This window comes from Hemitrygon akajei, chromosome 4 (assembly GCF_048418815.1).
Source record: "Hemitrygon akajei chromosome 4, sHemAka1.3, whole genome shotgun sequence".
Classification (NCBI taxonomy): domain Eukaryota; kingdom Metazoa; phylum Chordata; class Chondrichthyes; order Myliobatiformes; family Dasyatidae; genus Hemitrygon; species Hemitrygon akajei.
Window position 1 is genome coordinate 137,412,169 of NC_133127.1, and position 13,685 is coordinate 137,425,853.

The 13,685-nt window shown below is 40.7% G+C and overlaps 1 protein-coding gene across 1 annotated transcript in view; it reads left to right on the forward strand.

Annotated features, from left to right (window-relative positions):
• Positions 1–13,685, forward strand: part of LOC140726686 (NADP-dependent malic enzyme-like) — a 155,448-nt gene that overhangs the window by 120,200 nt on the left and 21,563 nt on the right. Inside the window, exons 8-11 of the mRNA XM_073043373.1 lie at positions 5,549–5,646; positions 6,798–6,911; positions 8,962–9,067; positions 13,458–13,600. Of these exons, the coding sequence (XP_072899474.1) occupies positions 5,549–5,646; positions 6,798–6,911; positions 8,962–9,067; positions 13,458–13,600 (461 nt within the window). The remainder of the gene's footprint in view (positions 1–5,548; positions 5,647–6,797; positions 6,912–8,961; positions 9,068–13,457; positions 13,601–13,685) is intronic.

Here is a 13,685-nt window from a genome sequence, read left to right on the forward strand (position 1 = left end):
CTACCAGTCGCCTACACACCAGTGCATTTTACTGTGGTCAATTAACCTAGCAATCTGCACGCCTTTGGGTTTTGGGAATAAACGAAGCAGCTACAGGAAGCCCACATTGTCACAGGGAGAATGTGCAAACTCTGTACTCCTGCGCTCTGAGGCAATGGCTCCACTGTGCTGCCCAGTTATAGAATATAGAACATAAAACAGTACAGCACAGTCATGTTGTGATGTTGTACCCACCCTTTAACCTACCCTTCCCTCCCACATAGCCCTGTATTTTTCTTTCATCCATGAGTTTATCTGAAAGAGTCTGAAATGTTCTTAATGTATCTGTTTCTGCCACCACCATGGCAGCATATTCCATGCACCTATCACTCTCTACAGTGCCTATAAAAAGTATTCACTCGCTTGGAAATTTTCATGTTTTATTGTTTTACAACATTGAATCACAGTGGATTTAATTTGGCTTTTTTGACACTGATCAACAGAAAAAGACTTTTGTGTCAAAGCGAAAACAGATCTCCACAAAGTGATCTAAATTAATTACAAATTCATTAATCGCAGTTGGGGGGGGGGGGGGAACTCAGATGAAATCTCGGCTAGAGCTTGCCAGAAGGTACATGGAAGACTCTGAAGTCGGCTAGAAGAAAGTTCTGCAGTCTGATGAAACCAAAATTGAGCTAACAGCAAAGTTAATATCCTGGAGAGGCCTAGTCAGAGTCCAGACCTCAATCCCATTAAGAATTTGTTGCTGGATTTGTAAAGGGCTGTTCACTTACAATCCCCATGCAATCTGTCAGAGCTTGAGCAGTTTTGTAAAGAAAAATGGAGGAAAAGCTGCAGTGTCCGGATGTGCAAAGCTGATAAGAGACCTAGCCACACAGATTCAATGCTGTAATTGGTGCCAAAGGTGCATCTACTAAATACTGAATTAAAAGGAGTGAGTGATTATGCAATCAGTTATTTTGTTTAGTAATTGTAAAAAAATTTAGACAAATATGTTTTCACTTTGACACAAAAGAGTCTTTTCTGTTGATCAGTATCAAATTCACTGTGATTCAATGTTGTAAAACAATAAAACACGAAAACTTCCAAGTTGAATGCTTTCTATAGTCACTGTATGTAAGAAGTAATTACTACATCTGACGTTCACACTATATTTTCCTCCAATCACCGTAAAATTCTGCCCCCTCCAAATAGCCCTTACAGCCTTGTGAATAAGTATCTGGCAGTCTACTCTATATATGCCTCTTATCATTCTGTACATCTCTATCAAGTTACCTCTCATCCTCCTTCACTCCAAAGAGAAACTCCCTAACTCATTCAAGAGTTCAAAGTAAATTTATTAACTAAGTACATACAGGTTGCTATATACTACCTTGAAGTTCATTTTCTTCCAGACATTTACAGGAAAGATAAATAGATTTTTTTGTAGATTCTATTGTGTAAACAAAGATTGACATACAACCAATGTGTAAAAGAAGACAACAGTGCAAATGAGACAAAAGTAATACTGAGACCATAAATGTGAGTCTGTAGGTCATAGAATCAGTTCTGAGGTGTGTTCAGTGAAGTTATCCACATCAGTTCAGGAGCCTGGTGGTTGTAGAGTAATAACTGTTCCTGAACCTGGTGGTGTGTGTTCTAAAGCTCTGTACCTCCTGCCCAATGGTAGTAGAGAGAAGAGAGCATGGCCTGGATGGTAGGGATCTTTGATGGGTACTGCTTTCTTGTGGCAGAACTCCATGTAAATGTACTCCGTGATAGGGAGAGCTTTGCCTGTGAGGGACTGGGATGTATCCCCCACTGTCCATGGTATTTTCTGTTTCTGGGCACTGTGTACCTGTACAAGTTGGTCAAAGTTTTGGTGACATGCTGAATCTATGCAAACTTCTAAGAAATAGAGATGCTGCCATGTCTTCTTTGTGATGGCACTTACAGTACGTGCTTTTCCCAGACAAGATCCTTTGATATGTTGAGGCCAAAGAATTAAAGCTACTGACCCTTTCCACCTTCAATCCCCTAATGACACTGTCTTATGGACTTCTGACTCCTTCCTCCTGTAGTGAATAATCAGCTCTTTAGTTTTGCTGATGTCAGGTGAGAGTTTGTTGTGGTGGCACCATTCAACCAAATTTTCAGTCTCCCTCCTGTATGCTGATTCATCACCACCTTTGAATTGGACATCAACAATGGTGTCATCAGCAAACAAATACAACATTGGAGCTATACTTAGCCACAATAAGTATAGATATAAGGAGAGTAAAGCCGGGGACTAGACACACAGCCCTCTGGCGCACCTGTGCTGATGGTAAAGTGTTGTTAGTCTGTATTAACTGGGGTCTGCCAGTGAGGAATTTGAGAATTCCCAGTTGCACGGGGAGGTATCGAGGCCCAGGTCTTAGAGCTTAGTGATGAGTTTCGAGTGGATGGAAGTGTTGTCTACAGCTCAGCTTTCAATGAGGAGCATCTTTATGGATTCATCCTCATTGTCCAGGTGTTCCAGAGCTGAGTGAAGAGCTAGTGAAATGGCATCTGCTGTTGACCTGTTGTGGTAATAGGCAAATTGGAGTGGATCCAAGTCACTCCTCAGACAGGAGTTAATATGCTTCATGACTAACCTCTTGAAGCACTTCATCACTGTGCTGCTGGATAATGGTCACTGATGCAGGTCGCCATGTTCTTCACAGGGACCCGTATAATTGATGCCTGAGTAAAGGAAGTGGGTACCTCAGTCTGCCAAACTGAGGGGTTGAAGATGTCCGTAAACAGTCCAGCCAGCTGATTAGCACAGATTTCAGTTCTTGGCTAGGTATGCTGTCTGGGCTGGATGCTTTGTACGGATAAACTCTCCTGCACGATGCCTCACGTTGGCCTCCAGGACTGAAATCACAGGGTCGTTAGGAGCTGTGGAGGTTCGTGAAGGTGCCTCTGTGTTCTGTCGGTCAGGATCATTATTGCCATCTATGTTGCTTGGTATTACTTTGTAGGAGGTAATGGCATTGCAGGCCTACCACAACTATTGAGCATCCCACTTTGATTCAAGTGTAGTCTGGAATTGCCACACTCCGTGTGAGATGGCTTTCCGGAGGTCATACCTGGGCCTCTTGTACATTCCTGGATCACCATTTCTGAAGGCCTCTAATCTATACCTCAGCAGATTTCAGAATCAGAATCAGGTTTATTATCACCGGCATGTAATGTGAAATTTGTTAACTTAGCAACAGCATTTCAATGCAATACATAATCTAGCAGAGAGAGCGAGAAAAAAATAATAATAAATAAACAAGTAAATCAATCATATATATTGGATAGATTATTTTTTTAAATGTACAAAAACAGAAGTACTGTATATTTAAAAAAAGTGAGATAGTGTCCAAAGCTTCAAAGTGCATTTAGGAATCGGATGGCAGAGGGGAAGAAGCTGTTCCTGAATCACTGAGTGTGTGCCTTCAGGCTTCTGTATCTCCTACCTGATGGTAACAGTGAGAAAAGTGCATGCCCTAGGTGCTGGAGGTCCTTAATAATGGACGCTGCCTTTCTGAGACACCGCTTCCTAAAGATGTCCTGGGTACTTTGTAGGCTAGTACCCAAGATGGAGCTGACTATATTTACAACCTTCTGCAACTTCTTTCAGTGAAGAGAGGGTGTACAGGAGTGAGATATGCCAACTAGTCGAATGGTGCCACAGCAACAACCTGGCACTCAATGTCAGTAAGACGTTGCCTTCTTTATGACTACATCAATATGCTGGGACCAGGTTAGATCCTCAGAGATCTTGACACCCAGGAACTTGAAGCTGCTTACTCTCTCTACTTCTGATCCCTTTATGAGGATTGGTACGTGTTCCTTCGTCTTACCCTTCCTGAAGTCCACAATCAGCTCTTTCAACTTATTGACATTGAGTGCCAGGTTGTTGCTGTGGCACCATTCCACTACTCGCACTCTCATCACCACCTGAGATTCTACCAACAATGGTTGTATTGTCAGCAAATTTGTAGATGGTGCTTGAGCTATGCCTAGCCACACAATCGTATATACAGAGAGCAGAGCAGTGGGCTAAGCACACACCCCTGAGGTGCGCCAGTGTTGATCGTCAGCGAGGAGGATATGTTATCACCAATCCGCACAGACTGTGGTTTCTGGTTAGGAAGTCAAGGATCCAGTTACAGAGGGAGGTACAGAGGCCCAGGTTCTGCAACTTCTCAATCAGGATTGTGGGAATGATGGTATTAAATGCTGAGCTATAGTCGATGAACAGCATCCTGTTTGTGTTGTCTCGGTGGTCTAAAGCCGTGTGAAGAGCCAAGGAGATTGCATCTGCTGTTGACCTATTGTGATGATAGGCAAATTGCAATGGGTCCAGGTCCTTGCTGAGGCAGGAGTTCAGTCTGGTCATGACCAACCTCTCAAAGCATTTCATCACTGTGGATGTGAGTGCTACCGGGCAATAGTCATTAACGCAGCCCACTTATTACTCTTCTTTGGCACTGGTATAACTGTTGCCCTTTTAAAGCAAGTGGGAACTTCTGCCCATAGCAGTAAGAGGTTGAAAATGTCCTTGAATGCTCCCGCTAGTTGGCTGGCACAGGCTTTCAAAGCCTTACCAGGTACTCCATCCAGACCTTTTGCCTTGTGAGAGTTCACTCCCTTTAAAGACAGTCTAATATCGGCCTCTGAGACGGAGATCACAGGGTTATCAGGTGCAGCAGGGAGTGTGTTCTTCCTTTCAAAGCGTGCATAGAAGACGTTGAGTTCATCTGGTAGTGAAGCATTGCTGCCATTCATGTAGAAAGTAATTCACTTTGTAGAAAGTAATGTTTTGCAGTCCCTTCCAGAGTTGCCATGCATCTGATATTGCCTCCAACCTCGTCCATATTGTATTGTCTCAGTACTTTTATATTTGTGTGCTGTAGCACTTCTTATTCACAGTTATTTAGTAAATAACACTATTCTTTGCATTTCTGGTTAGATGCTAACTGCATTTCATTGACTTTGTTTCTGTACTGGGCACAATGACAATAAAGTTGAATCTAATCTAATCTATGGATGTGGACACCAAGATCCTTCTGTACCTCCACACTGCTAAGTATCCTGCCATTCACTCTATATTCTTCCTTCAAGTTTGAGCTTCTATAGAGTATCACTTCATACTTTTCTGGATTGAACTCCTTCTGCCACTTCTCAGCCCAGCTCTTCATTCCCGTTATAACCTATCACAACCTTCTACACTATCTACAACAGCACCTACTTTCATAGCATTTGCAAACGTACTAACCTACCCTTCCACTTCCTCTTATGTCATTTATTTTAAAAATCACAAGAAGTCAGGGGTGGGATTTGAACTCATGACTTCAGTGGGGACTGCGATACACTACTTTAGATCCTTCGTCATCCAGACTCCAATCTATATCCTGTTCTTCTTATAATAATAATATAGAAATAATAAGCGTTACATTAATATTTAAAGAGCATTTGGTTAGTACTGTATGTACTGAAGATTTCTTGCAATGATAAGTTTCTGATTTCTCATAAAACTGCATTTTGTTCACAGGCACTGCATCAGTGGCAGTAGCTGGCATACTGGCTGCACTGAGAGTAACCAAGAACAAACTTTCTGATCATACATTTGTCTTCCAAGGAGCTGGGGAGGTTGTATTACTTGTTCTTTTTTTTTATATAATCATAACCCTTTGCTTTCCTATATTCTGATGTTAATTTGCTGGGTATATCTTGACCTGCTGTAATGTTACTTGTAGCATTCACATCTCTTTCAGGATTTGCAATATAGTGTCATCTGGCACAGAAGTGGGCCCTTTGGCCCATCATTTTTATGCTGACCATCAAGTACCCATCGAGACTAATCCTATTTACCAACACTCAGTTGATAGCCTTCTACACTTTTGGCAAATTAAAGTGGTTATCTAGATGCCAAAATGTTGTGACAGTCTCTTCCTCCACCATCTTCTCAGGCAGTGTGTTCCAAGCACTAGCCACTTTAAACCTCTTAAATTTGGTGCCCTCTGTTTACAGACAACATTGGAATAGTGAAAAATTTACTACCATCGACCTTACCTATGCTTCTCATACTTGTGTACATCTCTGTCAGATCCCACCCTTAATTTCCACCTCAAGGAAAACAAACCCAGCCTATCCAGTCTGTCCTCAGATAACCGAGACTCTCCATCCCAGTCAATACCTTGGTGAGTCTCCTCTGCACTCTCTCTAGAACAAATGCATCCTTTCAATGTTGATGTGAAGATAAAAACTGCACACAATATACAACCATGCCAATGTTTTGTAAAGCTGTTCATGATTTTCCCTGTTTGTATGTTCTGTTGCCCAGCTGATGAAGATTAGCATCCCATTTAGCTTTTTGTACTGCCCTGTTTGCCAGTGTTGCTCCCTTCAGGGAGTTTTGATCTTGTACAGTACACCCAGCTCTCTCTTTTCCTCACTACCCCTCAGGGTCCCACTTTTCATTGTGCATTGTTTCATCCCCCAAAGTGCATCACTTTGCACTTTGTAAATGGAAATTTGTTTTAACACATCTGAAATTCCTGTACTGCCATGTAAAATTCTAGTGCACCAAAAAAAAACTGTTTTGAAAATGTCTCATCGGCCCATAATCAGTATGCTAATGTGTGCAAAAGTTATCAATTTTGTTAATTGATTTATGTGAAATTGTCCATGTTTTTAGTCCTCTCATTTGAAAGTAAAGCTTGAATGGTCAAATAGTACTCTTAATTTGGCAATAAATGTGAAATTTACATCACTTGTTATGTATTGTTGATGTATCACAGGCAGCCATGGGAATTGCACAGCTCATCATGATGGCAATGGAAAAAGATGGAACCCCAAGGCAAGAAGCTCTGAAAAAGATTTGGATGGTGGACTCAAAGGGCCTTATTGTTAAGGTAATAATATTTTTATTATTACTACATTTGTTATGTATTAAAGATAACTGTTGCTAAGGATGAGTATAGCCACATAGCAAAAAAAATAACACTATGTTTGAACAACCACTGATTATCTAATCCCAGAACAAAATTGCTTTTGCTGTCCTTGACCTTCTGGATATTAAAAGTTTCCGGATGGGAGGAGCTGTCAAGCCTTTGAACGTGCTTAAGATGGTTGTGCTTATTGTAGATGATTCCGTAGTACATGAACGCTGCTGAAAATGCAGTCAGCCAGATTAGTAGAGACTATTCTTTCTCAGAATAAGAATCAGATTTATTATGACCGACTTGCATGGTGTGAAATTTGTTGTTATGCGGCAGCGGTGCAGTGCAAAGACATAAAGTGCTGTAAGTTACTAAATTAAATAGTGCAAAAATAAAGGAATAACAATCCTGATTTGAAGAAGGAAAGAATTTTGCAAACAAGGAAATGAATCAGTTATCATTAATTATTCACTCCATCTGCCCTCTCATGGCTGCAATATCTATGTAGCTGGTCCATCTGTTTCAGTTCAGAGAAGATACTCGTGTTGTTCACATTGTGTAAGATATAGCAGTTGCAATGCTGGTAGGTGGAGTCATTTTGATTAAAATTGTAAAATTATCTCTTCTTGTCATTTTTCATGACATGAATGTTGTTAGTCCAATAAACATGTTTGAGATTGCTGGATGAAGCTGCAGACTGTTTCAATACCTGAGGAGCTGCAAATATGTTTAAATATGCAAGGTTATTATCAGATAACTTCTCCACAAATCTCTGTGATATTGGTACCATCATTAAATATTGATATGTGACAGAAGATTTTGAGAATTATTTGAATATGTTTATTCCTAGGGTGAGGAAAATGACAAACCTGGAAGTCCACTTAAAAAGCTGTATTGTTCAGAAATTAGTCAGTGTGAGGCAGCTGGTCCTCTGTTTGAGGTTGACATAAAAATTCCTTCACAGATTATATTTGTGCCTTGGCTATTCTCAGCACTTCTTCCAAGTGGTTTTCAACATAGAGCAGAGTTAATTCTTAGCTAATGGCAAGCAAATGATATAACCAGCAAGTAATGTCTTTGAATATGTTTCTTCTGATGTCAGCAGCTCCTGCTGGTATGAAGGACATCTATTTTCATTCCTTGTGCACTTGGACAGGATAGGCTCTAGGATTGTAATGGTTTGATGCAATTCTGGATGACTGTTAGTGTCAAAACTCATCCAGGTTTGGCACAGATACTAAATTGTTAGCAAAACCATTGAAGGATCAGAATAAGTGATAGTATAGAAATTGATCACTCTTTAATCATTACATGTTTGATTTCAGTGCTCTTATTGACCAATAAGCTTAAATAAAATGACTGAAATATGTTGAATTGTTTTTCAACCAAACCCCCCCCCCCCCGGTAAGCAGTATATATTAAATAGCATAAAATAGTCAATACAACAGACTATGTTCATACTAGATAGTACATCTTCCATAGAAAACCTCTCCTCCATCCTTTCTGTTGCTTTTCCAGTTCTTTTCTCTGCTTCACAGGAGCCTGAATGCACACTTTACAAACAGCCTCTTCCCCCCCATTATCAAATTTCTGAATAGTCCATGAACACTACCTCATTATTTTGCTTTTTTTTTTGCACAACCTTTTTTATATTTCTTATTGTATTTGTAATGTTTTATGTATTGTATTGTACTGCTGCTGCAAAACCGCTAAATTCATGACATCCTGTATGTCAGTGATAATAGACCTGATTCTGATTCTCTTTCATTATCTCCTCTTGATCTTTTTTTTAAAAATAATTTTCATCTGGTCTTTTCTTATCGTTTTTAGAATTTCCATGCTGACTCTAAAACTAATTCATACCAATGTATCTACACTGCTCCACTATCAATCTTTCACATCCTACCGCCTCCATTATCACTATCACAGTGTCCTTTTGTGTGAATGACGATCCTATCCTTGCCCTGTGGAATTTGTTGGGCTGGACATTTAACGTGTATAGCGATATTGTGTCCTTGTGCAGGGAAGAAGCCATCTGACTCATGAAAAGCAGATGTTTGCTCAGGATCATCCACCAGTAAAAAGTCTGGAAGAGGTTGTTCAGAAAGTCAAACCAACTGCTTTAATAGGTACATTTAAAATTCTATCGCTGTATTTGGTTTATTTCATGCTTAAATGTCAGAATTCAATATCAGACAATCTTAATTTAAAAAGCAGGTTTACAAATTTTGGGAAATAGTATTGAACCATAATATGAGGACTTCATATTTTTAAACAAAAGAACTTGATAGATCTTCTAAGTTATTCACTTGTGACTAGATGTGTCTTCCAGAATCCCAGTTCATTCAGCTATTCCTGTAAAATCAGAACTGGGCCTAACTGTGTATGTCTAAGTGTGTGTATGGTTTTAATCACAGTCACATATGTTAATAAAATTGTTTCCTGTAATTTTCTTTGTTGGATAAATTGGTGACATACTTGTATTAACTGAGGAAATCAATTGGTGTTTGTTACACTTCATTACCACCTGCTGATTTCTCCAGTGATGTCATCATCATCATCTGCTGTGGATCTATTCAAAAAGTCTTCATATAATTTAGCTCATTAAAGTACTATGTTCTTTAAAAATACAAGTGATACTTTTAATATTCTAATGCCGCAGTGCTGAAAACTTACTGAGTTTTCACTGAGACTTTATGCAAATAATAAATGCTGAAATTTATTGCCAAAGACACACTGTACAAGTGGACCACAGGTTCTGTTTTTGTTTTCTGATCTCAGAGACAGGAGCTCTGGCAATATTATGCCAATCCTCTTAATTCCTTTTGAGATCGAGATCAATATCATTGAAGTAAAGGGTGCGATTCATTTGTTTCTCCTGTCAAATGTTTCTCAGTCAGCTGACTTTATTAATTTTAAAAATCATATGTAAAGATTTATCTAATGATGGATTGATTAAATGATAGATAGATGTGACTGTGTTCCAGTATTCTTCATTTTACTGAATTACCCTTTGTCATTGATTTTATTTAATCAAAGCTAGGATCTACCAAGGTTGATGCACATTCCCTCCCTTTATTCCTCATCCTGCAATTTTGATCTATCTTCGCAGTAGGAAATTTAGAAAGAAGCATCAAATTGAGATCTTCAGCAATCAGACACCATTGAGTCTGATTGATATTGACAGTTATTGGCGCATGCAACAGGGGCATTCAATTACAATAATGCATGTCTTTGTTAAAAGCAGAAATAAATTCTGGATTTATTGGTGACCACTTTTTGAAGGAAAACGGCCTGTGTATCAGAACTTGACTCTCGGTAGCTTCAACTGGCTTCTAAAGAGTCAGTCTGTCACATTCTGATCCCTGAGTGCATTTTATTCAGTGGTGAGAAAGAAAGACAAGTTAGTTCCAATTTACAGAGGAAATGTACATTAAAGAGCTGAACTTGGTCCAGTTCACCTTGTAACATTCTAATAACCACAGGGTTATTAAATTTGATACAGTGCATTTAACTTTCTGGAGCAGATCATCTCAGAGGTGTGAAAAGCTGAGAAGTTACATTGTGATGCTTTGATTGTTTTTAATAAGTGACTGAAGTTACAACTGAGAAATACCTTTTTTATGTTGATATTCCTATTAATAATATTATTGGAGGTTGGTATTGAGAGGAAAGCTAAATCCCACAGTGCTAGGTGTCATACGGGGGGCGTTGGGAACGGACCCAAATGCAAGACACAGACACTGAAGTACTAGGAACTGGACTGGACTAGAGTTAGGGACGGGACACAGACTAGGAGCTGGACAGGAACACAGACTTGGGCTAGGAAAGCAAGACCAGGACGAGGAACTGGGAACTTGGAGCCTGGGCTTGGACTCCGAGCCAGAGACTGGACAAGGACCCAGAATCTGGGTTTTGACTCGGACTCGGACCCCGAAACTAGGCGAGGATGTGACAAGGCAAGGGTTCTCCGAGGCTTTCCTGGGCAGGATGAGGGACCGGGATGACTGCTGAGGTAAACCGCCGAGGAAACTCAGGGATTCAGAGGGAGAGGGGAAGGGAACAGACCAGCCTCACGGTAACAGCAAAGACAGCCTGTCTTACCCAACGGAGGCGAGGATGGGAAGGGACAGATCCAACCACAGGGTAACAGCAAGGACAGCCTGACTTACCTCATGGAGGCGAGGACAGGAAGAGAGCTCAATCCCGGGTGGCTCCGAGTCTCGGGGTAGCCAGCAACCTTGGCTGGCTACAGAAACAGCTGAATCCATATCTAGCTCGGAGTGGCAGACGGCCACTCAGCTGGCCCCAGAAACGGCCGAATCCATACCCCGATGGCTGCTCCGACTAGAGACAACAAGCTCCATGAAGCGGTGGTCCTCCAACCAGGCCTAGAGATCAGGAAGAGCAGCTCTAGCCTTCCACCAGCGGGTTGCTCCAAGGGGATACTGATGAGACGAACCAGCACCCACACTCGACCCCAGGGCCACTTATATTCCCAGCCCCAAGACGAGCATCAGGTGCCTGTGATTAAGCCCAACTGAAACAAGGGACAGCCGGAAGATCTGGAGTCCTCGGACCGGACTGTGAACCGGAATGTGGATTTCATGGACCGGACCATGACACCAGGTGCTTCAGAGAAAGTCTGAAATCCCAGAATTTTCACAATTTAGAATTTGCAGCTGAAGAAATAGTACCCAAAAAGGGAACATTTGCCGTACTTTCTCCACCCAGTTCCCTCTGTACTTCCTCTACTGCATGGGTGACTGAATGGCTATGCAAGTTTCCACCAGTGGCAATGTAACTGAAAGAGTTTGCACGGACTTGTCCATTAATATGTGACTAGAGTATGGTCCACACTGGCAATATAATTGCTAAATTCTACCCCAAAGAGTTTCATTATCATTCATTCTAGCAGGTTTAACAGAGACAGTAGGGCATTTTGTGAACTGTATAATGATAAATAACTTTATTCTCTCTGGGTAGAGTTACAGTGAATTAAGTGTGAGAATGGGATTGTTGTGACAGCCATTATATATTTGATAGGCTGAATGGTTTCGACTGTTGTAAGAAATATGAGAATTAACAAAATCTCATGTTGTGATCACGCCTCATAATTAAAGCTTTGATAATGTAGAATTTGATTAGTATATAGGAAGAAGTAGATCATTTTTGCCAAATCAAACAAATTAAATGCAACAAGGTAAGTTGTGCCTGGGCTTAATAAATTGGGCATAGAGCTGTTTTCTTTTTATCTCTTCCTTTTCTACCTTGTGTATCAAACAGTCAATGTGGTATTATTTCATTTGAAGCAAATTTTGAACTAACTTTTAAACTAACTTTTAAATGGCATACATCCTATTTGGTCAAACTTGCTAAATTATAAAATTCTACACTGGTTTAACAATTTCATTTGTAATTAAAAAGGAAGGCTCGAAATCTCCATCTCCTGATTGTGAGTCAAAAAGCCATTTCTTCTCGGGGAAAGGTGCCAGATAATTGCAATGATGCAAATCCTTAGAGATGGGATTAAAACAAAAATACAGCAGGTTTTTATATATGTGGAGTGCATACGACACTGGGCATCTGTTGTATTGTTTACACATTTTTTCCTTTGGGGTTTTGTCCACTGCAACATTGGAAATGGTCCTAATCATAATTTGCTTAGTAATATAATAACAATGTCAGTTGTTCACCAACAGAAACTTCAGTCAAGATGTCTTGACTTACAATGTGAAATTACATGAAGTACTTCAACTGTGAAAGCAATGAGCAACATGTAGTTCACAGCATCCATCACAGGATATGTGTTTTAAAATTATCCACTATAAATATATTTGCACAAAACTTGATTGCCCCTAGATTGAGATTGACGGATATGTAAAGCAGCTAACAACAGAATCATGGGACCATACCTGTAATCTTACGGTATGATTGAGGAATTGTCTGCTCACATCATTAGTCTGTCTCTCTCCACCTCCTCTCTCCTCCTCCACCTCCTCTCTCCTCCTCCACCTCCTCTCTCCTCCTCCACCTCCTCTCTCCTCCTCCACCTCCTCTCTCCTCCTCCACCGCCCCCTCTCTCCACCGCCCCCTCTCCTCCCCCTCTCCTCCTCCCCTCTCTCCCCCTCCCCTTCTCTCTCTCCACCCCCTCCCTCTCTCTCTCTCCTCCCCTCCCTCTCTTCCTCTCCCTCTCTCTCTCTCTCCCCTCCCCCTCCCTCCCTCTCTATGCACTTCACCTCTTTTGCATCCTCCCTGTCTAATCTTTGACCTCATCTTCAATACCCTGGAGAAACCGCCTTCTCACTGCTGATCCAGTTCCCATCGGTCAATGCCAATGGCAAAGTTTGTGAATCCTGCAGGCCAGTTTTTAACACTCTTGAAAGGGAGTACATCATGTTAACTATATTAAACACTGGGGGAATTCCAGTTCCTGGGATAATAAATATGTGTTCTTGTCTACAGATACTTTAATACAACAGCAATTGAGGCAAATAATTATTTGTTTTTTTTTTCAAGGAGTCGCAGCTATTGGAGGAGCATTTACCGAGCAGATAATAAAGGACATGGCTTCATTCAATAAACATCCAATTATTTTTGCATTAAGTAACCCAACTAGCAAGTCAGAGTGCACAGCAGAGGAATGCTATCGCTTGACAGATGTAAGATTCTACCTGGTATTTGGTTAAGTTCTCAATTTTGAAGTAGAGGAGTTGATGAGAAACATGTATTTGCGGGATGCGTTAA